General features: G+C 39.7%; 1 protein-coding gene across 8 annotated transcripts in view; it reads right to left on the minus strand.

Annotated features, from left to right (window-relative positions):
- Positions 1–1,266: 1,266 nt before the first annotated feature.
- The window catches only part of ZNF569 (zinc finger protein 569), a 59,939-nt gene continuing 35,041 nt past the window's right edge, over positions 1,267–26,164 (minus strand). For 6 of the 8 annotated variants that reach the window (XM_019015867.4, XM_063701855.1, XM_019015866.4 and 3 more), the window contains 3 exons: positions 16,338–16,464; positions 15,955–16,050; positions 1,267–4,522 (listed from right to left, as the gene is read on the minus strand). In XM_019015867.4, coding sequence (XP_018871412.3) covers positions 2,700–4,522; positions 15,955–16,050; positions 16,338–16,464 — 2,046 coding nt within the window. In that variant the 3' untranslated portion in view covers positions 1,267–2,699. The remainder of the gene's footprint in view (positions 4,523–15,954; positions 16,051–16,337; positions 16,465–26,164) is intronic. The other 2 variants (XM_055369224.2, XM_055369222.2) reach the window with 1 other exon arrangement.

A 26,164-nucleotide genomic window follows, 5' to 3' on the forward strand; every position in this document is an offset into this window, starting at 1 on the left:
ATAAAATTGTATAGAACTGTACAGACACATACACAAGTGCCCATAAAACTGGTAATGTTTGTGGATTGTACCAATGTCAAATTTGATTCTGTACTGTTATATAAGGTGTTACCATTAGGAGAAACGAGGTGTGGGGTACAAGGACTAAATAGTACTATACAGCATTATTTGTATAACTTACTATAAATCCATAATTGTTTCCAAGAAAAACATTTTTGAAGTTCCAGTAGAAAAAAACAGACTTAATATACGAATAGACTATTCACAGAAAATGAAATTGGAGGCAACATATTTTTTTGTTTTTTGAGATGGCGTCTCACTCTGTTGCCCAGGCTGGAATGCAGTGGCGTGATCTCAGCTCACTGCCACCTCTGCCTCCTGGGTTCAAGCAATTCTCGTGCCTCAGCCTCCCAAGTAGCTGGGATAAGGGGCACACGCAACCACACCCAGCTAATTTTTGTATTTTTAGTTGAGACGGGGTTACACCATGTTGGCCAGGCTGCTCACAAACTCCTGACCTCAAGTGATCCACCTGCCTCAGCCTCCCAAAGTGCTGGGATTACAGGTGTGAACCACCACTGCACCTGGCCACGACATAAATATTTGAAAGGCCTGAATATAAAACATCTGTGGAACAGAATGAAGTGAATTTTTCACATCCACTGGGCCCTTACCTGGCATACATAAAATCACCAGCATCTGCATCCCCATTTATTGATCCAGAAACAAAGAAAAGCTTTGTTGAGATATATAGAAATTGCTTCTAACACCAATAACTATTCTTGGCTTGATATATTAGAATGTAAACTATATTTTACAGTATGCATGAATGGTCTCTTTCCCTCACTCCAAAACCAACCCAAATGAAGGTGGATTTCTTTCCCCAAAGGGATAGCCAATTATCCCAATAATAAAATAATTGTTTTGTTTCTATACTCCTTTCAACTAGAAAAAAATTTGTTTAAAATTAAAAATTGGCCTCAAATAAATGCGAAAATACTGCTGATTTTATTATTCCAATTAACATGAAGAGACAATAAACAAAATAATACCTTGTCAGGTATGTTTTGTGTAAAGACAATCTTCTATAAATGTTAGTATCTGATCAAGAATAAAAATCCATTTTAAAATTATTTCTCCAGGCCCAGGTTTCCCCCACCCATTTGATTCTTATTTTTGAGAAATTAGGAAAATAAAAGCAAGAAAAAACAATTTTAAAAACCCATATAATTAATTTGGACAACCAGATTTGTCACCACTGTCATATTTGCTTTCACTCTTTTATTAAAGAAATATTACAGATAAATATAACAACTCCCACCAAACCTTTCCCACATCCCAAAAGGCAACCAAGTCGTATATGGATCCATGACCAATACACAGTACTGTTCTTTGCAAGATCTTATTAAATTATACAAATGTTATACTGTGTTCCTTTGTGCATTTTAATTTTTTCTCTCAATATTATATATTGTAATCTATCCATATAACTATAGGTAGATTTTGTTTCTAAATTCTGTATTTTATCACAGAAATGATCACACTTATTCATCTATTCCACAATTGATAAAAATTTGTTATATCCAATTTTGGGCAATACAAACCATGATTCAGGAACACAGTGATATATATCTCTTTGTGTACATTTGTGGGTGCCTGTGAGGCCAATACACCAAAATTCAACAGACTATTCCATGTTTACGTGTTTTTTAAAGAAATCTTGTTACCCTAAAGTAACAGATTCTACTTTCATCATAGTTTTAAAATTTTGCTTTTTATATTCTGGTCTTTAGTTGGATTGTATATGATATAAAGTAGAAAGCTAAAATTTTTCTCCTATGAACCTTCCATTTATTAAATAAGCCATTCATTCCCCAATGATTTCAATAGCACTGTCATAGACAGAATTCCTTTATCTTCTCGGATTTTTGTATGAATGCTCACTATCTTACTACTGCTTGATTTATTCACTTGGTAATACATTGTTTAAATGACAGCAGCTTTAAATAAGTATATGATATATCTAATAATAGAGTGTGTCTTCTCTACTTGCTTTGTCAAGTTTGTTTCAGCTATTTGTGTTTCTTTACTTTTCCACATAAAATTTTTGGATAAGTTTGTGAAGTTCCTTAAAATAAAACTGATGTAAACTTCAGAAGTATATTAAACTTAGTGATTTGGGAGAGAAATTATATTTTTACAATGTCAAGTCTTTTCAGACAAAATATCATTTTTCAGGTGTTCTTTTGTGCCTTTCAACATATTTTATAACTTGATAAAGACCTTACTCATTGTTGTGTTTATTCTTAGGTTTTCTATCAACACATTTTCTAATTATTTCTTGTATAAAAGTTATTTTTATAGTTCTTCTTTGATACTTGTTTTCCTTACTTAATACATTGGCTAGGAGCTCAAGTGTTGTGTTGTTATGCTGATGGCAGATACCTTGTTTCAGATTTCAATGAGAATGATGATTAAATATTATCAATAAGATGTCTGCTGAAAGTTTCTGGTAATCAGCTTTTTCATTATATAATTTGTCACCTTGGAAGAATTCTCTAATGATTCATAAATTTGTGGCTTTTTCAGAAGGCTATCCCACATTCACAGTTTTCTACTCTGGAAGTGATCATGTAATGTGCAATGAGGTGTTAATTCCTTCAGATGGCCTTGCCATATTCACCATATTCATAGGGTTTCTAATGAGTATGAATTCTCTGGTGTCTAACAAGGTGCGACTTTTGGCTGAAAGCCTTGCCACACTCAATACAGTGATAGGGCTTCTCACCTGTATGTTTTCTCATATGAAGGGTAAGAGATGAGATTTGAGAGAAGGCTTTTCCACATTTACTACAGTCGAAGGGTTTCTCACCTGTATGTCCTCGTATATGTATAGTAAGGGATGAGCTTTGGGAGAAGGCTTTTCCACATTTATTACATTCATAGGGTTTTTCACCTGTATGGCCTCTCATGTGCACAATAAGGGAAGTTCTTTGAGAGAAGGCTTTCCCACATTCATTACATACATAGGGCTTCTCACCTGTGTGACTTCTCATATGTAAATTAAGCAGTGAGCACTGAGAGAAGGCTTTACCACATTTATCACATTCATAAGGCTTTTCCCCTGTATGACTTCTCAAATGAAGGGTAAGGGATGCAATCTGAGAGAAGGCTTTACCACATTCATTACAATCATAAGGTTTCTCTCCAGTATGAACTTTTTGATGTGTAATGAAGTTTTGCTTTTGGCTGAAGGCTTTACCACATTCATTGCATTCATAGGGTTTCTCTCCAGAATGAATTTTTTCATGAGCAATGAGATTTGATTTCTGGCTAAAGGCTTTCCCACATTCCTTACATATATAGGGTTTTTCCCCAGTATGAATTCTCTGGTGTCTAACAAGATTTGACATCTGTATAAAAGCTTTCCCACATTCACTACACTCATAAGGTTTCTCTCTAGTATGAATTTTCTGGTGTGTAATGAAGTTTTTCTTGTGGCTGAAGGCTTTTCTGCATTCCTTACATTCATAGGGTTTCTCACCAGTGTGACTTCTCATATGTACAGTAAGGGCTGAGCTTTGAGAGAAGGCTTTTCCACACTCATTACATTCATAGGGTTTTTCACCTGTATGAATTCTAACATGTATAATAAGCATGGAAAACTGAGAGAAGGCTTTACCACATTTATCACATTTATAAGGTTTTTCTCCTGTATGACTTCTCATATGAAGAGCAAGGGATGCAATTCGAGGGAAGGCTTTACCACATTCATTACATGCATAAGGTTTCTCCCCAGTATGAACTTTCTGATGTGCAATGAGGCTTTGCTTCTGGCTGAAGGCTTTTCCACACTCATTACATTCATAAGGTTTTTCGCCAGTATGAATTTTTTCGTGATCAATAAGATTTGATTTCTGGCTGAAGGACTTCTCACATTCCTTACATGCATAGGGCTTCTCTCCAGTATGAATTCTTTGATGTCTAATGAGATTTGACATTTTAATGAAAGCTTTACCACATTCATTACATTTGTAAGACTGCTCCCTACTGTGAATTTTATAATGTTTAATAAGTTTTTCCTTGTGACTGAAGGCTTTTCTACAGTTACTACATTCATAGGGCTTCTCTCCAGTATGAATTCTCAGATGTCTGATGAGGTCCAAAGTCTGATTGAAGCCTTTTCCACAATGATTACACTTAAAGGGGGTAATGACAAAATGGGATGAGCTATTACCATATGATTTCACAGGTTCATTATATTCACAATGTTCCTTTCTCATAAGGCATTTCACATTATTATGACAGTCAAAATTATGTTCTAAACACTTTCCAAATAAGTCATACTCATAGAGATTGTGTCTGGAAGGGAAAAAATCAGAGTTCAGAGGAAATACATTTGCAAATTTCTTTTGACATTCATTGCCTTTTTCTTCAGTCAGTGTTTTCTGGAATTTAACTTCAACTTGTCTCAAAAGTCTGTCCTGGTTTTTCTGATGCTCATCAACTCCCCATATTTCTCCTAAAACAGATTGCAAATAAATATCACTTACAAATTTTTTTCCAATATTGTAATATGAAGAACATTTTGAAAAATATGCAATTATGGGACTGATTATTGGTTTAAGCCCTACTCTCCCACTAGTAAAACATTTTCAAGTGCATATATCTCTTATCTCTGAAGTTCTGAGAAGGAAATTCAGGAAAGGAAATATGAGTAGAGGCATATATTTATAAATACAAATAGCTTTGATTGCTTTAAAAAATGATCTGATAGAAAACAAATAGGTAAATAAATAGGAAATGCAGAATGTACAAATGAAGTAAGAAGAAATAATGATAGAGAAAAAACAAAAACAGGAAGCTAAAAAGTATAAGATCATTTTGCAGGACTCTATTAAAATACATTTTTATAATCTAAACACTTTTCTGGATTGTAAATTACTAAAACTGACTCTACAAGATGCAAAAAACTTATCTAAACCAATTTCCATAAAATGAAAAGAAATATGAAAAGTAATTCCCTAAAACAAAAAGGAAAAACCCAGAGATCCACATGAAAATTCTAACAGATTTTAAAGGACAACTCCTATGCTGTCTAAAATGTTGTGAAAGAAAAAAGACAAAAATCCCCGATGTTTTTGTGTATGAAACATATATTATACCAAAACCTGACAAAGATGACACACCAAAAAAGCAAACTATCCAATTTCTTTTATGAAAACCATTGTAAAAATTCTATGTAAAACATCAAAATGACCCAAAAGGAAAAAAGTGACCCAGAAGCACATTAAATATAAAATATATCATATTTGAGTTGAGGACATTTTTTCCAGGGATACGTTTCAATAATAGAAAGTATATTACTATAAGTAAATAAATTAATGAAAAATGTCAAGTAATGACATTTGAAAAAATGAAAAAATCAAGTAATCATTTCTGTAGATATTAAGATAATAGAACTCAACATCTATTTTTCATTTAAAAATCCTTTATATAAAATAGGAACAAATAACATTTAATTTGAGAATAAAGTACAGTACAGCCCAAACACCAGCACTTTACTTAATGGAAAACATCCAGAAGCATTCACATTAAAGTCAGAAATAAGAAAAGATGAGTTGTCACCACTCATTGCAGTACTAGGTAGTACAATTAAATAAGAGAAATAAATCAGAGGTATGAAAATTAAGAGGCCGGGCGCGGTGGCTCATGCCTATAATCCCAGCACTTTGGGAGGCCAAGGCGGGCGGATCACGAGGTCAGGAGATTGAGACCATCCTGGCTAACACAGTGAAACCCCATCTCTACTAAAAATACAAAAAAAAAAAAAAAAAAATTAGCTGGGCATGGTGGTGGGCACCTCTAGTCTCAGCTACTTAGGAGGCTGAGGCAGGAGAATGGCGTGAACCTGGGAGGTAGAGGTTGCGGTGAGCCAAGATCACGCCACTGCACTCCAGCCTGGGCGACAGAGCGAGACTCTGTCTCAAAAGAAAAAAGAAAAAGAAAAAAAAAAAAAGAATATTAAGAAAAGAGTTGCCCCTCTTTTCTTAATTAAAAGGCGTGAGTGCAGTGGCTCACGCCTGTAATCCTAGCACTTTGGGAGGCTGAGGCAAACAGATCTCTTGAGCTCAGGAGTTCAAGACCAGACTGAGCAACATGGCAAAACCCCATTTCTACAAAAGATACAAAAATTAGCTGGGTGCAGTGGTGCACACCTATAGTCCCAGCTACTAGGGAGGCTGAGATGGGAGGATCACCTAAGCCCGGGAGGTTAAGGTTGCAGTGAGCGGAGATCACCACTGCTCTCTAGCCTGGGGGAAAGATTAAGACTGTGTCTCAAAACACAAAACAAACAAACAAAAAAACAAAAAAAAAAAACAGGAAAAGAAAATGAAAATTAACATTATTTGTCAGAAACAAAACTGTTTACCTGAAAAATCAAGTCATCTGAACAATTATGAAAAGTAAGAAATTCACTACATATGAATCAATATTTATTTTTAAAAACCTTCATATACAAACAACTACAGTCATCCCTCATTATCTATTGGGGACTGGTTCCAGGACCTCCCGTGGATACCAAAATCCATGGATGCTCAATGCCTTACATAAAATGATAAAAGTATTTTCTTATAACTATGCGTATCTTTCTGTATACTTTAAATAATCTCCAGATTACTTATAATACTGAATACAATATAAATGCTATGTAAATCATTGTTATACTATAATTTAAAATTTGTATTATTTTTTATTGTTGTATTGTTATTTTTTGTTGCTTTTTTCCCCTGAATATTCTCAATTTGTAGTTGCAGAAAGCATGGATAGAAAGGGCTGACTATATTTAGAAATTATAGAATTAAAAACTACATTTACAATGACAACAAAAAGTATGAAAACTATACAAAAATAAAAAATGTCCAAAAACCATATGAAGAAAAGTTTAAAATGAACACACAGACTTGAACAAATAGAATGGTGTTATGGATTGAATTGTGTTATGGATTGAATTGAAGTCCTAACTCCTAGTGCCTCAGAATGAGGCTTCATTTAGAAATAGGGTCATTGAAGATGAAATTAGTTAAGATGAGGTCAAACTGGAATAAGAGAAGCCCCCATGCAATACGACTCGTGTTCTTAGAAAAAGAATGCTACATGAAGAGACAAGAGACATGGAAGAAATGCCATGTGAAGATGGAGAGACAGAGTAGAGTTATGCTGCCACAAACCAAGGAATGTCTGGGGATACCAGAAGCTGAAAGAGGCAAGGAAGAATCCTTCCCTACAGGTTTCAGAGGGAGTATGGCCCCACTGACACCTTGATTTTAGATGTCTGGACTCCAGAACTGTGAGAATAGTTATTTTTTTTATTTTTTAGAGACAGAGTCTCACTCTGTAACCCAAGCTGGAGTGCAGTGGCGTGATCTAGGCTCACTGCAACCTTCGACGCTGGGGCTCAAAAGATTCTCCTACCTCAACCTCCCAAGTAGCTGGGACTAGAGGCGTGCGCCACCACACCTGGTTAATTTTTTTGTATTTTTAGTAGAGATGGGGTTTCACCATGTTGCCCTGGGTGGTCTTAAACTCCTGAGCTCAGATGATCCACCCGCCTCGGCCTCTCAAAGTGCTGGGATTACAGGCGTGGGCCACCATACCTGGCCAATTCCTGTTATTTCTAAGTTACCCAGCTTGTGGTACTTTGTTTCAGCAGCCCTAGGAAACTAAGAAAAAGGCATTAAAGCATTTTAGACAAGAAAATTCAGTGGCATAAAGATGACATTCGTAAGTTAACATATCAGTTTAAAGCGGTTTCAATAAAAATGTCTGAAAATAGCTCAAAGGAAAATGATACTGGGGGTTGCCACCATAGAAGGGAAAAATGTGTAAGAGAAGAATTACTTTTCAACATATATCCTTTTGTACTTTAAAAGTTCTGTTCTGGCCGGGTGCGATGGCACACGCCTGTAATCCCAGCAGGTTGAGGCAGGTGGATCATGAAGTCAGGAGTTAGAGACTAGCCTGGCCAACATAGTGCAACCCAGTCTCTACTAAAAATACAAAAATTAGCCGGGCATGGTGGCATGTGCCTGTAGTCCCAGCTACTCGGAAGGCTGAGGCAGGAGAATCGCTTGAACCTGGGAGGCGGAGGTTGCAGTGAGCCAAGATCGCGCCACTGTACTCCAGCCCGGGTAACAGAGTGAGACTCCGTCTCAAATAATAATAATAATAATAATAATAATAATAATAATAATAAAATAAAGTTCTGTTCTATGAGTATGTGTTTATATCCAGTCTAAACAAATAAAATTGTTCTGAACACTGCAATAATCAATAAAATGAGAAGAACCAATAGGAAGGTTAAAAACTGGATGACGGAATTGGAACATAAAACTGGAGAGGCCCACCTAGGTTAATTGTATAGGGGCAAATATAGTGACCATAGGGAAAAGAAATAGTAAGAAGTTGAGGTTAAATATGGTATAATAAATACATGAGTTTAGCTCAGATTCTATCCAAAAGTGCACTAATATGGTATCATTTAAAAGGCATAAACCAACGAAGACAAAGACCATAACAGACAACAATGGATGATAGATGTAAACATAATTTCAGCAGATGGAAGAAGATGAAAGGACTATTATCTAACAGAAGAACTGAGAACGCTAAAACCCATGTGCCTGCAGACGAAGATGTCAAAAAGCAAGTTCCTACTATATAACTAAAGAAAGGCTGAGAAATTAGAGAAGTCATGCACCATGAACAGGGGCCCTAAAAAATAACAAAATTGAATGGAAGTCTATAAGGCAAACAATTGCCTGCACTGTGCAATGAGGTACCTATCACTCCCAAGAGAAGATGGGAGACTACTCTCTGCTTCTGGAGAAATGGAACCAGATAGACTCTAGAGTCAGGGACACTAGGCAGAAGACTACAGGGAACCTAAACTGGCTCAAACAAGGATATCAAGCAAAAGTTTACGTACTTAATAAGACTGAGATATTCAGTTCCCTATTGCTGCTTACTTCCAATAGGAAAATGGAAATTTTTCTCCTCTCTGCCAGCATCTGTTATTTTTTGACTTTTTAATAATGGCCATTATGACTGTTGTGAGATGGTATCTCATTATGGTGATTTGGATTTCTCTAACAATCAGTGATATTGAACTTTCTTTCATAAGCTTCTTGGCCATATTTATGTCTTGAAAAGTGTCTGTTCATGTCCTTTTAATAGGGCTGTTTTTTTCTTGTAAATTTAAGTTCCTTATAGATGCTGGATATTAGGCCTGTGTCAGACGCATAGTTTGCAAATATTTTCTCCCATTCTGTAGGTTGTATGTTTACTGATAGTTTACATAAATGATAATCTTGACTAAATATATTACAACGAATATACAAAAAGATAATAAAATAAAATCTACAAATCAATAATTCAAAATAGAAACATAGGCATACTTCAGAGATACTGTGGGTTCAGTTCCACACCACCACAATAAAGCATGTCACACAACATTTTTGGTTTCCCAGTGCATATAAAAGTTATGTTGGCTGGGTGCGGTGGCTCACGACTGTAATCCCAGCACTTTGGGAGGCCGAGGTGGGTGAATCATTTGAGGTCAGGGGTTCAAGACCAGCCTGGCCAATATGGTGAAACCCTGTCTCTACTAAAAATTCAAAAAAATTAGCCGGGCGTGGTGGCAGGCGCCTGTAATCCCAGCTACTGGGAGGCTGAGGCAGGAGAATCGTTTGAACCTGGGAGGTGGAGGTTGCAGTGAGCCGAGATCATGCCACTGCACTCCAGCCTGGGTAACTAAGAGAGACTACGTCTCAAAAAAAAAAAAAAAAAAATTTAATACTATATACTTAGTCTATTACGTATATAACAGCATCATGTCTAAAAAATGTACTACACCTTAATTTAAAAATATTGCTTAAAAATGCTAACAATCATCTGAACCTTCAGTTATAATCTTTTTGCTGATAGGTGTCTTCCTCAATCTCAATGTTGATGGCTGCTGACTAATCAAGGGGGGATTACAGAAAGTTGGGGTGGCTGTAGCAATTTCTTTTTTCTTTTCTTTCTTTCTTTTTTTTTTTTTTTGAGACAGAGTCTCCCTCTGTCGCCCAGGCAAGAGTGCAGAGGCTAGAGTGCAGTGGCTCGATCTCTGCTCACTGCAACCTCTGCCTCCCAGGTTCAAGCGATTCTCCTGCCTCAGCCTCCTGAGTAGCTGGGATTACAGGTGTGCGCCACCACGCCAGGCTAATTTTTTGTGTGTTTTTAGTAGAGACGGGGTTTCACTATGTTAGCCAGGCTAGTCTCGAACTCCTGACCTCGTGATCTGCCCACTTCGGCCTCCCAAAGTGCTGGGATTACAGGTGTGAGCCACTGCGCCCGGCCCCAATTTCTTAAGATAACAATGAAGAGTCACATTGATTGACTTTTCTTTCACAAAAAGTTTCTCTGTGGCATGTGATGTGGTTTGATAGTACTTTACCCACAGCAGGACTTCTTTCAAAACTGTAGTCACTCCTCTCAAATCCTACCACTGCTTTATCAATTATATTTATGGAATATTCTAAATCACTGATTTCCACAATGTGCACAGCATCTTCACCAGGAGTAGATCCTAAAGAAATGACTTTCTTTGTTCACCCATAAGAAGTAATCCTTATCCCTGCAATCACGAGACTGCAGCAATTCAGTCACATCTTCCGGCTCTACTTCTAATTCTACTTCTCTTGCTAGTAGCACATCTACAATTACTTCCTCCACTGAAGCCTTGAATCCTTCAAAGTCATCCATGAGTGTTGAATGAACCTCTTTCAAACTCCTGTTGATACTCTGATCTCCTCTCCTGAGTCATGAATATTCATAATAGCACCTGGAAACATAAATCCTTTCCAGCCAGTTTTTACACTTTTTAATTTACTTTACCCAGATCCATCAGAGGAATCATTACCTATGGAAGCTATTACATTACAGAATGTATTTCTTAAATAATAAGACTTGAAAGTCAAAATTACTGCTTGATCCATGAGCTGCAGAATGGATGTTGTATTAGCAGGCATGAAAACCAACACTGATCTCCTTGTACATCTCCATTAGAGCTCCTGGGTGACCAAGTGCACTGTCAATGAGCAATACCATTTTCAAAGGAACTTTTTTTTCTCGTGAGCAGTAGGTATCAACAGTGGGCTTAAAATATTTAGCAAATCAATGCTGTAAACAGATGTGCTGCCATCCAGGCTTTGTTATTCCATTTATAGAGCACGAGCAGGGTGTATTTAGCATAATTCCTAAGGGCCCTAGGATTTTCAGAATGGGAAATGAATACTGGCTCCAACTTAAAGTCACCACCTGCATTAGCCCATAACAGGAGGGTCAGTCTGTCATTTGAAACTTTGAAGCCAGCCACTGACTTCACCTCTCTAGCTGTGAAAGTCCTAGATGGCATCTTCTTCCAATAGAAGGCTGTTGCATCTACATCGGAACGCTATTGTTTAGTTAGCCACCCTCATCAATAATCTTAGCTAGATCTTCTGGATAATTTACTGCAGCTTCCATCGGCTCTTACTGCTTTACCTTGTATTTTTATGTTATGGAGAGAGCTCTTTCCTTAAACCTTATGAACCAACCTCTGCTAGCTTCACACTTTTCTTCTGCAGCTTCCTCACCTCTAAGCCTTCATAGAATTGAAGATAATTAGGGGCTTGTCCTGGATTATGCTTTGGCTTAAGGGAATGCTGTGGCTGGTTTGATCTTCTACCCAGACAACTAAAACTTTCTCCCTATCAACAATAAGGCTATTTTGCTTTCTTATCATCTTATCATTTGTGTGTATACTGTAGTGGCACTTTTTTTTTTTTTTTTTGAGACAGGGTCTTGCTCTGTCACCTAGGCTGGGATGCAGTAGTGTGATCTCAGCTCATTGCAACCTCCACCTCTTAGACTCAATCGATCCTCTCATCTCAGCCTCCCAAGCAGCTGGGACTACAGGCATGCACCATTATATCCGGCTAATTTCTGTATTTTTAGTAGAGACAGGGTTTCACCATGTTGCCCAGTCTGGTCTTGAACTCCTGGGCCCAAGCAATCCACCGGCCTCAGCCTCCCAAAGTGTTAGGATTACAGGCGTGAGCCACCACACTGGCCAGCACTTTAAATTTACTTAAAGAACTTTTCCTTTGCATTCACAACTTGGCAAACACAAAAGGCTTTGCTTTTGGTCTGTCTTGGCTTTTAACATGCCTTCTTCACTAAGCTTAATCATTCCTAGCTTTTAATTTAAAGTGAGAGATGTGCGACTCTTCCTTTCACTTGAACACTTAGAGGTCATTGTAGGGTTATTAATTGCCCTAATTTCAATATTGTTGTGTTTCAGGGAAGAGAGAGACCCAGAAAAAGGGAGACAGACGGGAATGGGTGGTCAGTAGAATAGTCAGAACACATACAACATTTAACATCAATTAAGTCTGCCATCTTACATGGATGAAGTTTGTGGCACCCCAAAACAATGACAACAGTAACATCAAAGATCACTGATCACAGATCCCCATAACAGATAATAATATAACGAAAAGGTTTGAAATATTGCAAGAATGTGACACAGACACACAAAGTGAGCACATGCTTTTGGAAAAATGGTGCCAATGGACTTGTTCGATGCAGGGCTGCCACAAGCCTTCAATTTATAAAAAATGCAACATTTGCCAAGCACAATAAAATAAAGCATAATAACATGAGATATGCCTGTATAAATGCATGAGGAAGAATCATTGAGAAAACAGAAAGGGATAAAAGTTTACCAGCAGAACCAAGGAAATAATTGGAAGAGAAAAAGAAAACCACCATTGAAATGAAGAATATTATGGTGCGGGGGGAATAGAACTTTCACCATTAGAATTACGGTACAGCAATGTCACACTGCAAAACAAGGTAATGGATAAGACAGACATTCTGATGCATCACTCGGTCTATAGGACATAGCACAAACCTGCAAGAATACCTCTCTACCCACCTATCCCACACAAAAAATAAACAATAGGAAAACAAGCAACTGTTAGCTAAAATCAGAGAACACTACAAATAATTTCATACCAAAACATTTGAAAATACAGATGAAACAAATTTTCACATATAATAGATGATCCTGGAATATCAATGTGTGGTAACTTTTTACAGATACAGAGGAAATTTTAATATTTATGAAAGTTACTTTGTCAACTCTGAAAATTTGAAGACTAGAATTAAGTGGGTAATTTCATGGAAAAATACAACCTATTATCAAAAACTAATGCCACAAGACAAAAATATATTTACATACACATAGGATAGTTATAAAAGGAAAAATGAAAAGAGTTGTCAAGGAAACTTCCCTCAGAAATACACAAGGTCCAAATAGTTCAACAGGTAACATCTACCAAATCTTCAAGGGAGTTTTAACACTAATGCTATATAAATGCTCTAGAGCATGAAGGAAAGCTTCCAAATTCTATTTATAAAACCAGTCTAACATTGACATTAAAAACTTTAAAAGTATAAACAATTATTTAAATTCATAGCAAACATAAGAGGATGAGTCATTATTGAGAAATATCTAAACATAATTGACCCATATACATTTTTAAAATTGTGATAATCTCCTATAGGAACAGATTGTTTTAACTACATGAATATTTTAAAAAGTCAAGGTGGCAAAAAAGTACTTCAACGAGGAATAATCTCTTTGGGAAAAAAACACAAGAAAAACATATGACAGATGATTTGCCAATCAGCTCAATATGTTAAGAGTTCATACAAATTAAGAACTCGACAGAAACAAGGGCAAAGGATACCAACTGTTTATTAAAACAAAGAAATATAGATTGGAAACATGAAAAAATGCTTGCCTTCACTCATCATAAAGGAAATGTAAATTCAAACTATAATTAGCTACCATTTTTCACCTATCAGATTGGCAACGATTTTTTTAAACGCTAACAGACTACACTGGTTGAAGTTACTGGTGGAAATATAAATTATTACAGTCTCTTTGGAGCGCAAAAATGACTTTATAAAATTCAAAATACGTGTATATGGACATATATACGTATGTGTATATATGTATATGTGGGTATAGATGCACACCTACATTACATACACTTGCATATGTACATGACAAATATATCAGAAAATGGGAGCTACCAAAAAATCAGCACTGACTTAAAACTTTTATTGAAATAAAGGGTGGTAGTGATTATTGAAGTATGAGAGTAAAACCTAAAAATACAGTGGGAAGTATGACTGTACGATATTTCAGACATTTAGAATGGAAGAAAGAAGAGAAAGTAAGGGACTATAAATGTCAGTAGGTTTGATTTAACAACTGCAAATTAGTGAATGTATGCAAAAAGAAAGGATCCTGTATATGAGGGTGGACAGTACTCCCGAAGGTGCTAATAATAGAATGATTATCAAAGTAAGCCTGGAAACTTATTAGGAAAGGTTGGTATCTAGCACACAGGTAAGCAAGCCAACCAGATCTCTAAGTTCTGAGGAAAGAAATTAAGAATGGTATCTAGGAATGACATCTTAGGTTTATAAAAGAGTTTGCATCAATGGTCACTTTTGTACTACAAAAGTGTACATCAGGCCAGGCGCGGTGGCTCACGCCTGTAATCTCAGCACTTTGGGAGGCCGAGGCGGGAGGATCACTTGAGGTCAGGAGTTCAAGACCAGCCTGGCCAACACAGTGAAACCCCATCCCTACTAAAAATACCAAAAAATTAGCCAGGCATGGTGGCGCATGCCTGTAGTCCCAGTTACTCGGGAGGCTGAGGCATGAGAATCGTTTGAACCCAGGAGCCAGAGGTTGCAGTGAGCCAAGATTGCACCACTGCACTCCAGCCTGGGCGACAGAGTAAGACTCTGTCTCAAAAAAAAAAAAGCCGGGCATGGTGGCTCATGCCTGTAATCCCAACACTTTGGGGAGGCCAAGGCGGGCAGATCACGAGGTCAGGAGATCAAGACCATCCTGGCTAACATGGTGAAACCCTGTCTTTACTAAAAATACAAAAAATTAGTAGGGTGTGGTGGCACGTGCCTGTAGTCCCAGCTATCAGGAGGCTGAGGCAGGAAAATCACTTGAACCTGGGAAGTGGGGGATGCAGTGAGCCGAGATCGCGCCACTGTACTCCAGCCTGGTGACAGAGTGAGACTCTGTCTCACACACACACACACACACACAAAAGGTCTACATGCTTTCTGAAAATATATATATATTTTTTGAGACAAGGTCTCACTCCATTGCCTAGGCTAGAGTGCAGTGCTGTGATCATGGCTTACTGTAGCCTCAACCTCCTAGGCTCAAGTGATCCTCCCACCTCAGCCTTCTAAGCAGCTGGGATCACAAGCGTATGCCACGACACGTGGCTAATTTTTTTTTTTTGACAGAGTCTCACTCTGTCGCCCAGGCTGGAGTGCAGTGGCGCAATCTTGGCTCACTGCAACCTCCGCCTCCCGGGTTCAAGCGATTCTCCTGCCTCAGCCTCCCAAGTAGCTGGGACTACAGGCGCGTGCCACCACGCCAAGCTAATTTTTTGTATTTTTAGTAGAGATGGGGTTTCACTGTGTTAGCCAGGATGGTTGTGATCTCCTGACCTCATGATCCGCCCACCTCGGCCTCCCAAAGTGCAGGGATTACAGGCGCAAGCCACTGTGCCAGGCCCAATTTTTCTTTTCTCTTTTTTTTTTAAGAGATGAGGTCTCACTATGTTGCCCAGGCTGGTCCCAAACTCCTGGACTCAAGCAATCCTTCCACCTTGGCTTCCCAAAGTGCTGGGACTATAGGTATGAACCACTGTGCCAACCTCTGAAAATATCTTTGAAGAATATTTTAGAGGGATCAACCATTCACTGATTAATCATTAACAGGGCCCTGACCTCTCCTCACCTGTCTGGTTCCCTTCCACTAACCTTGCCAGTGTCTCCTTAATACTTCTTCCTCCATCACCCATGGTTCTTCTTCTTGCTCCAATTTGAAAATCACATCAGGTTTGGTGAACGGATGGCCTGTCAAAGGGAAGTTACATAGATTTGGGCATACATACTAGGAACAAAGAACCACCCAAAAATTGAGGCTGGCCCAGAAAACCAGGCTAAAGGACAAGAAAATGTGGCTTCGGGGGTTCTGTCCCCTTCTGCTCTGAAAACTGCAGCATGGACATTCACATGAGCAAAAGCATCCCAAGGCCAAGCTCACTCTAATATTTAAAAGGTCCATGTATTTCAGAAACACTGGGAGGAAAAAAAAGGTACTTTATTTCCAGAGTTTGAATTATATAGTAAATTACTCTTACCTACTGTGATTAAGTTGTTATAGTTTTCTAGCATCACGTTCCGGTACAGTTTTCTCTGAGCAGGATCCAATCTCTTCCACTCCTCCTGAGTAAAGTCGATAGCCACATCTTTGAATGTTACTGTTCCCTGTAACAACACACTCCCACTCAATCTGAAGTCATCCATCTTGGGTGATTGTAAACAAAATATATTGAACCTTGTTCTGATATTAATCAGAGGTTATTAAAAAAGCCCATCATATTAGCAGCGTCCTGTCATTTATGTTCATTCACTGATTTAGCAAGCACATGTCTTTAATATCTACCATGAGTTAAAGGGGAGATTTTAGGTACCAATTTATACTGAGTGTGAAAGAAACATAAAAATAAAACTTTAACCAAGTTAAGTGGTTTGAGATCTCACAAGATACCAAAGGCAGGAAAAAATGAAAGCGAGGCTTAGATGGAAGCAGAAGCAGGGGACAGAATGATAGGTGAAATCTGTGGTATGGTGGGACATGCAACTGGAGATAGCCACTGATTTAGCAGTTGGACGTATTGTTCATGAGATCAGGAGAAATCCACATTGGAAATGAAGATTTATGGGTCATCAGCCTGTAGTATGTGTCTGCAGCCATGAAAATGGGATCTGATTGTTCAAATAGTTTACATGTACTGGAAAAGGGGCCACAGATAGAATCTCAGAGACAACCATGAAAAAACACATGCCCTGATGACAATATGTTTTTTAATGGTCAGAAATAGAATTATAACTGAAACTGTGTATTTAAAAAGCTGTAGAATGGCTGGGTATTACACGGCTCATGCCTGTAATCCCAGCACTTTAGGAGACTGAGACGTGAAAATCCCTGAGCCCAGGAGTTTGAGACGGGCCTGGGCAATGTGGCGAAAGCCTGTCTGTACAAAAAATACAAAAATTAGCCAGGTGTGGTGGTGTGCATCTGTAGTCCCAGCTACTCTGGAGGCTGAGGTAGGAGGATTGCTTGAGCCCGGGAGGTGGAGGTTGCAGTGAGTCGTGATTGCACCACTACACTCCAGCCTGGGCGGCAGAGCAAGGCCCTGTCTCAAAAAAAAAAAAAATGCTATTGAATGAATTTCAAAAAAACTGGTGAACTTCTTAAAGGCAATGTGATTTGAATATAGAAATCTAATGCACTCTTCCTAGTTCAAAACAGAAATGCCCAAACGTATATGAACATAAGAAAAAATCTTAAATAGCACTCAGCCTGGAAAAAAGGGAGCAATCCATATTTCCTACTGTTTCAGGAATTTCTACCAGAGACTAGGTGAGAAAAAAGAAAGTCTCCAATAGCTCGTTCACAATGTATCTAAGAATTTGTTTCTAGGTCCTAAAAGGAACTTATGAGCATGAACATCCATTAACACTAAGGGCTCAGAGAAAGCTGTGGTACTGATGGGAGATCAGCTCCTGAAAGCCCTTCCTGCTGAAAATCATGATGTTTGCAATAAACATGTTCAAGAAGCAAAAGGAAAAGTGTCAGGGGAAAAAAACCCTGAAATCCAGGGGTTTTTAATATTTCCCCTCATCTGGGAGGAAGATCCAAATAAGCTTGGATAAAACATTTGGTGAGGAAGTGGGACTGAGGAGAAAGCATGATGTGGAAATCTGGCCCTGGTATAATAGTTTCACCAATTACAGGGAAGAACATGAGCACATAAGAAACACACTCTTGCTGGGACTACCTCAGCTGCAGACTTTTTCCTCAGGAAGTTGTATTTTCTTCAGGAGGTCAGATCATTAAACGAGTAAATAAATTTTAAAAATCAGCACCAAAGATTTTACAAGAAAATCCTAATTGCCCCTAGCTCAAGAGTGAGAGAATCCCAAAAGAAATCATTAAAATACATTTGAAGAAAATACTTGGGAAAAAGAATTTAGTAAATGCAAAAACAGAAACAATTTAAAGTGAAAAATTTAGAACTTACATATACATAAATCTCCATATTTAAAAGCTGGAGCTGGGCGCTGTGGCTCACGCCTGTAATTCTACCACTTTGGGAAGCCGAGGTGGGAGAACTGCTTGAGGCTAGTTCAAGGCCAGGCTGGGCAACATAGCAAAACCTCATCTCTACAATGAATGAATGAATGAATGAATGAATGAATGCCGTGTATGGTGGTGCGTGGCTATAGTCCCAGCTGCTTGGGAGGCTGAGGTGGGAAGACTGCTTAAGCCTGGGAGTTTGACTGCAGTGAGCCATGATCTCACCACTGCATTCCAGCAGCCTGGGCAATAGAATAAGACCCTGTCTCTTAAAAAAAAAAAAAAAAAAGTTGATAGTTTAAGAAGAATGAATTAGGCAAATGTTTAGTAAGTTTAAGGAAGAAAAATAAACATCCCAAATTAGGAAAAAACATTAAAACTAATTGATATTTAAAGTAGTATATATCTGCGGTTGAATTTTTTTTTTTTTTTTTTTTTGAGAGAGTCTTGCCCTGTTGCCCAGGCTGGAGTGCAGTGTGGCGTGATGTTGGCTCTCTACAACCTCCATCTCCTGGATTCAAGTGATTCTCCTGCCTCAGTCTCCCAAATAGCTGGAACTACAGGCGTGCGCCACCATACCCAGCTAATTTTTGTATTTTCAGTAGAGACACGGTGTCCCCACGTTGGCCAAGCTGGTCTCTAACTCCTGACCTCAAATGATCTGCCTGCCTCAGTCTCCCAAAGTGCTGGGATTACAGGTGTGAGCCACCACACCCAGCCTGAAATTTTTAAATTCATAATGAAATGAATAGGTTAAAGGGAAACATAAGCCTAAGACTGATCTTAAAAAAAAGAAGAAAATCCCAACAGTGCAATACTGTAGCACCCACTGTTATTCTTCTATTCCAATATTTATTCTGTCTTCTCAATTTCTGGCCAGGCACATGGTCTGCTGAAATAAGTATTAATATGTTTATATAATAACGTTCTGGACAGTGAGATGAAAGGACTGCATGCAACTGCTGATAAGTGAACATAAAGGCACGAGGTATACCATTTCTCCTAAGCTTCTACCTTCCTGTAGACTGGTAAGTCAATGCGACTTACCAGAGTCGAGAGCAAATACAGCCATTTGAGATAATGAGGCAGAAGTCAACAACCAAGAATGGCAGAGCAATGAAGGAGAAAGAGTTTTGTTCTCTGCCCTTTGGAGCTACAGGACCAACCTTGAACTTCAATATGAGAGACAAATAAACTTATGTCTTGTTTAAGCAAAGGTTATCTGGGCTTTCTATCACAGGCAGTCAAATGTAATACTAACAGATTAATATGTTCATGCCAGATCTGGCCATCCTTTGGCAGCTATGAAGGGATGGTGCTCGAATCCTCTTTAAGGGAATCCACTGTGAGAAGCATAGTTGGCAAACAGCCTCCAGCTGCTCCACTTTCATGCTGAGGTCATGACACCCCAACACTGCTTCCAGCCACAGGCTCAGCATAGTGAGGCTATTAAAGTCTGGACTATTACACTTGATATGGTTTTCCTGTAGTGGGAAACCTTTGGTCAGCAACTCCCCTTTGGCCTGGCTGAGACTTTCTCACAGCTTCAGGATGGTCTGAGTTGGCAGAAAAAAGTATTAGTAAACTTGAAGACAGATCAATAAAAATGATGCAATTTGAAGAAGAGACAGAAAAAAGGATGAAGAAAAATGAATACAGGCTGGACACAGTGGCTCATGCCTGTAATCCCAGTGCTTTGGGAGGCCAAGGTGGGAGGATCACTTGAGGCTAGGAGTTCAAGATCAGCCTGGGCAAGATGATGAGACCCTATCTCTACCAAAAAATTTAAGAAATCAGCTAGGTGTGGTGGCACATGCCTATAGTCCTAGCCACTCAAGAGACATTGGTGGGAGGATTGATTTAGCCCAAGAGTTCAAGGTTACAGTGAGCTATAACTGTGCCACTGCACTCCAGCCTGGGTGACAGAGTGAGACCCTATCTCAAAAAAAAAAAAAAAAGAATACAGACTCAGAAATGTGAGCTAGAGCAATAAGTGCATCAACATATGCATAATTTAAGTATAAATTAGAGAGGAGAGAGAAAAGGACAGAAAAAATCAAAGAAATAATGGCTGAAAACTTCCCACATTTGATGAAAAACATTAATGTACATATTCAAGCTCAATGAATTCCAAGTAGGATAAACGCAACAAGGTACACACCTAAACACATCATAGTCAAAATGTTGAAAATAAATATAAAGAGAAAATCTTGAAAACAGCAAGGGAAAATAATTCATTATCTTCACCAACCACAATAAAACTAATAGCTGACTTCTCATCAAACACAATGGAGGACAAATAGCAATGGGACAACATATTCAAAGTTCTGAAAGAAAAAAAAAACTATCAGAGAGGAAGTAGGGAAAGAGGGCCCAATAGAAGCCTCCACCGATCATACTCCCCATAGGAACACCAAATTGAACAACTATCCACACAAAAAAGCACCTTCATCATAACCAAAAATCAGGTTAGCAGTCACAGTATCTGGTTTTAACTTCACATCACTGAAAGAGGCACTGAGGAGGGTAGGAAAGACAGTGGTGAATTGCTGATCGTGAATTGCTGACGCCATCCCTCCCCTATCCTCCGGCAGTGGCCATATGGTGCTGAGAGAGAATCTGTGCACCCGGAGGAGGGAGACCAGAGTGACTGCAGGACTTTTCATTGGAACTCAGTGGTGCCCTGTCACAGCAGAAGGCAACACCAGGGAGAACCCAGGTGGTGCCCACACCAGAAGTATTTGGACCAGCCCCAGCCAGTCTAGGGGAATTGTCCATTGCAGCAGTAGGAACCTGAATTCCGGCAAGCCTCACCACCATGGGCTAAAGGGCTCTAGGATCCTAAGTGAACTTGAAAGGCAGTCTAGGCCACAGGAATTGCAATTCCTGGGCAAGTCCTGGTGCCGTGCCGGGCTTGGAGCCAGTGGACTAGGGGGGCATGGGACCCAGTGAGACACCAGCCAGGGTAGCCAAGGGAGTGCTTGTGCCACCCTTTCCCTAACCCGAGGTAGTGCAGCTCGCAGCTCCAGGAGAGACCCCTTCCTTCCACTTGAGAAGAGGAGAAGGAAGAGTAAAGAGGACTTTGTCTTGCACCTTGGATACCAGCTCAGCCACAGTATGATAGGGCACCAGGCAGAGGCCCCCATTCCATGCGCTAGCTCCTGGATGCAACTTCTAGACACACCCTGGATCAGAAGGGAACCCGTTGCCTTGAGAGGAAGAACTCAGTCTTCGCAGCATTTATCACCTACTGACTAAAGAGCCCTTGAGCCCTGAACAGTCAGCAGTGGTAGCCAGGTAGTACTCACCATGGGCCTTGGGTGAGACTCAGAGACATGCTGGCTTCAGGTGTGACCCAGCACATTTCCCGTGTGGTGGCTACAGGGAGAGACTCCTGCTTGAGAAAAGGAGAGGGCAAAGTACAGGGAACTTTGTCTTGCAGCTTAGGTACCAACTTGGCCACAGTGGGGTACAGCACCAAGTGGGTTCTTGGGGTCCCCAATTCCAGGCCTTGCCTCTTGCATGGCATTTCTGGACCTGCCCTGGGCCGAAGGGGAGCTTGCTGCCTGAAGGGAGAATTCCAGGCCTGGCAACATTCACCACAAGCTGACTGAAGAGCCCTTGGGCCTGGAATGAACACTGGCGGTAGCCAGGCCATACTTGCCATGGGCCTGGGTCAGTGGTAGCCACGGGGAGAAATTCCTCTGCCTGTGGAAAGGGGAGGGAAGAGTGGGAAGGACTTTGCCATGTGGCTTGGGTGCCAGTCCAGCCACCGTAGAATAGAGCACCAAGTACATTCCTAAGGTTTCTGACTCTAGGCCCTGGTTCCTGGATGGCATCTCTGGACCTGCCCGTGGCTGGGGGGAACTTGCTACTCTAAAGGGAAGGATACAAGACTGGCTGGCTTTGCCACCTGCTGACTGTAGAGTGATAGGGCCTTCAGTGAACACAGGTGATAGCCAGGCAGTGGTTACTGTGGGCCTTGGGTGAGACTCAGTGCTGTGCTGGCTTCATCTGACCCAGCGCAGTCCCAGTGTTGGTGGCCACAGGGGTGCCTGTGTCACCCCTCCCCTAGCTCCAGGCAACTCAGCACAGAAAGACTCTGGGAGAAAGTAAGACAACAAGAGTCTCTACCTGGTAATCCAGAGAATTCTTCTGGATCTTATCTAGGACCATCAAGGTGGTACCTCTATGATTCTGTAAGAGTCACAGTGTTACTGGGCTTGGCATGCCCCCGGATGCAGATATGGTTGCAGTGACCAAAAACTTAGATCACAACACCCAAGTCCCTTCAAATACCTGGAAAGCCTTGCCAAAAAGGGCAGGTATAAACAAGCTCAGGCTGTAAAGACTGCAATAAATACCTAACTCTTCACTGCCTAGACATCAACAAACATTCACAGGCATTAAGACCATCTAGGAAAACATGACTTCACCAAATTGAACTCAGTACCAGGGACCAATCCTGGAGACACAGAAATCTGTGACCTTTCAGATAGAGAATTCAGAATAGCTGTTTTCAGGAAACTCAATGAAATTCAAGATAACACAGAGGAAGAATTTAGAATTCTATCAGATAAATTTAACGAAGAGACTGAAATAATTCAAAAGAATAGAGCCGAAATTCTGGAGCTGAAAAATGCAATGGACAAACTAAAGAATGCATCAGTCTTTTTTTTTTTTTTTTTTTTGACACAGAGTCTCTGTAATCCAGGCTGGAATGCAGTGGTGTGATCATGGCTCACTGCAGCCTCGACCTGCCAGGCTCAAGTGATCCTCCTACCTCAGCCTCCCAAAGAGCAGGGACCACAGGTGCATGCCACTATACCTAACTAAGTTTTTAATGTTTTTGTAGAGATGGTAGTCTCACTATGTTGCCCAAGCTGGTCTCAAACTCCTGGGCTCAAGTGATCCTCATGCTTTGGCCTCCCAAAATGCTAGGATTGTAGGCATGAGCCACCACCCCCAGTCTGTTCAGTCACTCAACAACAGAATTGATCAAGCAGAGGAAAGAATTAAGTGAGCCTGAAGATAGGCTATTTGAAAACACACAGTAAGAGGAGACAAAAGAAAAATGAGTAAGAAAGAATGAAGCATGCCTGTAAGATCTAGAAAATAGCTTCAAATGGGCAAATCTAACACTTATTGGCCTTAAAGAGGAGGTAGAGAGACAGGGGTAGAAAGTTTATTCGATGGGATAACAATAGAGAACTTCCCAAACCTAGAGAAAGATATTGATATTCAAGTACAAGAAGGTTATAGAACACCAAGTAAATTTAAACCAAATAAGACTACTTCAAGACACTTAATAATCAAACTCCTAAAAGTCAATGATAAAGAAAGGATCCATTTAAACACAGCAAGAGAAAAGAAACAACATACCAAGGGAAGCTCCAATATGTCTGGCAGCAGACTTTTCAGTGGAAATTTTACATGCCAGGAAAGAGTGGCATGACATATTTACAGTGCTGAAGGAAAAAAACTTTTATGCTAGAATAGTATATCTGGTGAAAATAACCTTCTAACATGAAGGAGAAATAAAGGCTTTCCCAGACAAACAACAGCTGAGAGATTTCATCAACACCAGACCTGTCCTACAAAAAAATGCTAAAGAGAGTCCTTCAACCTGAAAAAAGGACGTTAATGAACAATAAGAAATCATGTGAAAGTACAAAATTCACTGGTAATAGAAAGTACACAAAAATGCAGAATGTTATAATACTGTAATTGTGGTGTGTAAACTACTCATATCTTGAATAGAAAGATGAGAAGATGGGCTGGATGCAGTGGCTCACACCTGTAATCCTACCACTTTGGGAGGCTGAGGCGGGCAGATCACGAGGTCAACAGATTGAGACCATTCTGGCCAACACTGTGAAACGCCATCTCTACTAAAAATACAAAAATTAGGTAGGCATGGTGGCACATGCCTGTAGTCTCAGCTACTCAGGAGGCTGAGGCAGGAGAATCGCTTGAACCCGGGAGGCAGAGGTTGCAGTGAGCCGAGATTGTGCCACTGCACTCCAGCCTGGTGACAGACCGAGACTCTGTCTCAAAAAAAAAAAAAAAAAAGGAAAGATAAGAAGATGAATCAATATAAATACATCAATAACTAAAACAATGTTTCAAGACACAGTACAATAAAATATAAATAAAAACAGCAGGCCAGGCACAGTGGCTCACGCCTCTAATCCCAACCCCTTGGGAGGCCGAGACGGGCAGATCACAAGGTCAGGAGATCCAGACCATCATGGCCAACATGGTGAAACCCTGTCTCTACTAAAAATACAAAAAAATTAGCTGGGCATGGAGTGGCGCAAGCCTGTAGTCCCAGCTACTCGGTGTCAGGCCTCTGAGCCCAAGCTAAGCCATCATATCCCCTGTGACCTGCATGTATACATCCAGATGGCCTAAAGCAATTGAAGATCCACAAAAGAAATGAAAATAGCCTTAACTGATGACATTCCACCATTGTGATTTGTTTCTGCCCCACCCTAACTGATCAATGTACTTTGTAATCTCCCCTACTCTTAAGAAGGTTCTTTGTAATTCTCCCCACCCTTGAGAATGTACTTTGTGAAATCCACCACCTGCCCGCAAAACATTGCTCCTAACTCCACCACCTATCCCAAAACTTACAAGAACTAATGATAATCCCACCACCCTTTGCTGACTCTTTTTGGACTCAGCCCACCTGCACCCAGGTGAAATAAACAGCGTTGCTGCTCACGCAAAGCCTGTTTGGTGGTCTCTTCACACGTACGCGTGTGACACTTGGGAAGCTGAGGCAGGAGAATCGCTTGAACCCGGGAGGCGGAGGTTGCAGTGAGCCGAGATCATGCCACTACGCTCCAGCCTGGCGACAGCGAGACTCCATCTCAAAAATAAATAAATAAATAAATAAAAAAGTAAAAACAGCAAAAAGTTAAAAAAGCAGGGGGACAAACTTAAAGTGTAGAGTACTAACTTTCTCTTGGCCTGTTTGTTTATGCAATCAGTGTTAATTCGTCATCAGTTTAAAGTAATATGTTATATTATTTGCAAGCCTCATGGTAACCTCAAATCAAAAAACATACAACAGATACATAAAAAGTAAAATGCAAGAAATTAAAACATACCACTAGAGACAACCACCTTCCCAAAAAGGAAGACAGGAAGGCAGGAAAGGAGGAAAAGAAGACCACAAAACAACCTGGAAATAACAAAATAGCAGGACTAAGTCCTTACTTATCAATAATAACATTGAATGTAAATGGACTAACATTTGAATGTAAAGCTCTCCAATCAAAAGACAGAGTGGCTGAATATATTATAAAAACAAGCAAACAAACAAAAAAAACAAGACCCAAAAATCCACTGCCTACAAGAAACACACTTCATCTATAAAGACACACATAGACTGAAAATAAATAGATGGAAAAATATATTCATGCAAATGGAAACCAAAAAAGAGCTGGACTAGCTATAGACAAAATAGACTTCAAGACAAAAACTATAAAAAGAGACAAACAAGGTCATTACATGATGATAAAGGGGTCAATTCAGCAAGAGGATATAATAATTGTCAACATGTATGCACCCAACGTTGGAGCACCCAGATACATAAAGCAAATATTATAACAGTAAAAGAGAGAGATAGACCCAATAGAATAATTGCTGGAGATTTCAACATTCTACTTTCAGCACTGGACAGATTATCCAGATAGAAATCAACAAAGAACTATCAGACTTAATCTGCACTACAGATCAAATGGACATAATAGATATATACAGACCATTTCATCCAATGGCTGCAGAATGCGCATTCTTCTCCTCAGCACATAG

Source organism: Gorilla gorilla, chromosome 20 (genome assembly GCF_029281585.2).
Source record: "Gorilla gorilla gorilla isolate KB3781 chromosome 20, NHGRI_mGorGor1-v2.1_pri, whole genome shotgun sequence".
In the NCBI taxonomy this organism is placed as follows: domain Eukaryota; kingdom Metazoa; phylum Chordata; class Mammalia; order Primates; family Hominidae; genus Gorilla; species Gorilla gorilla.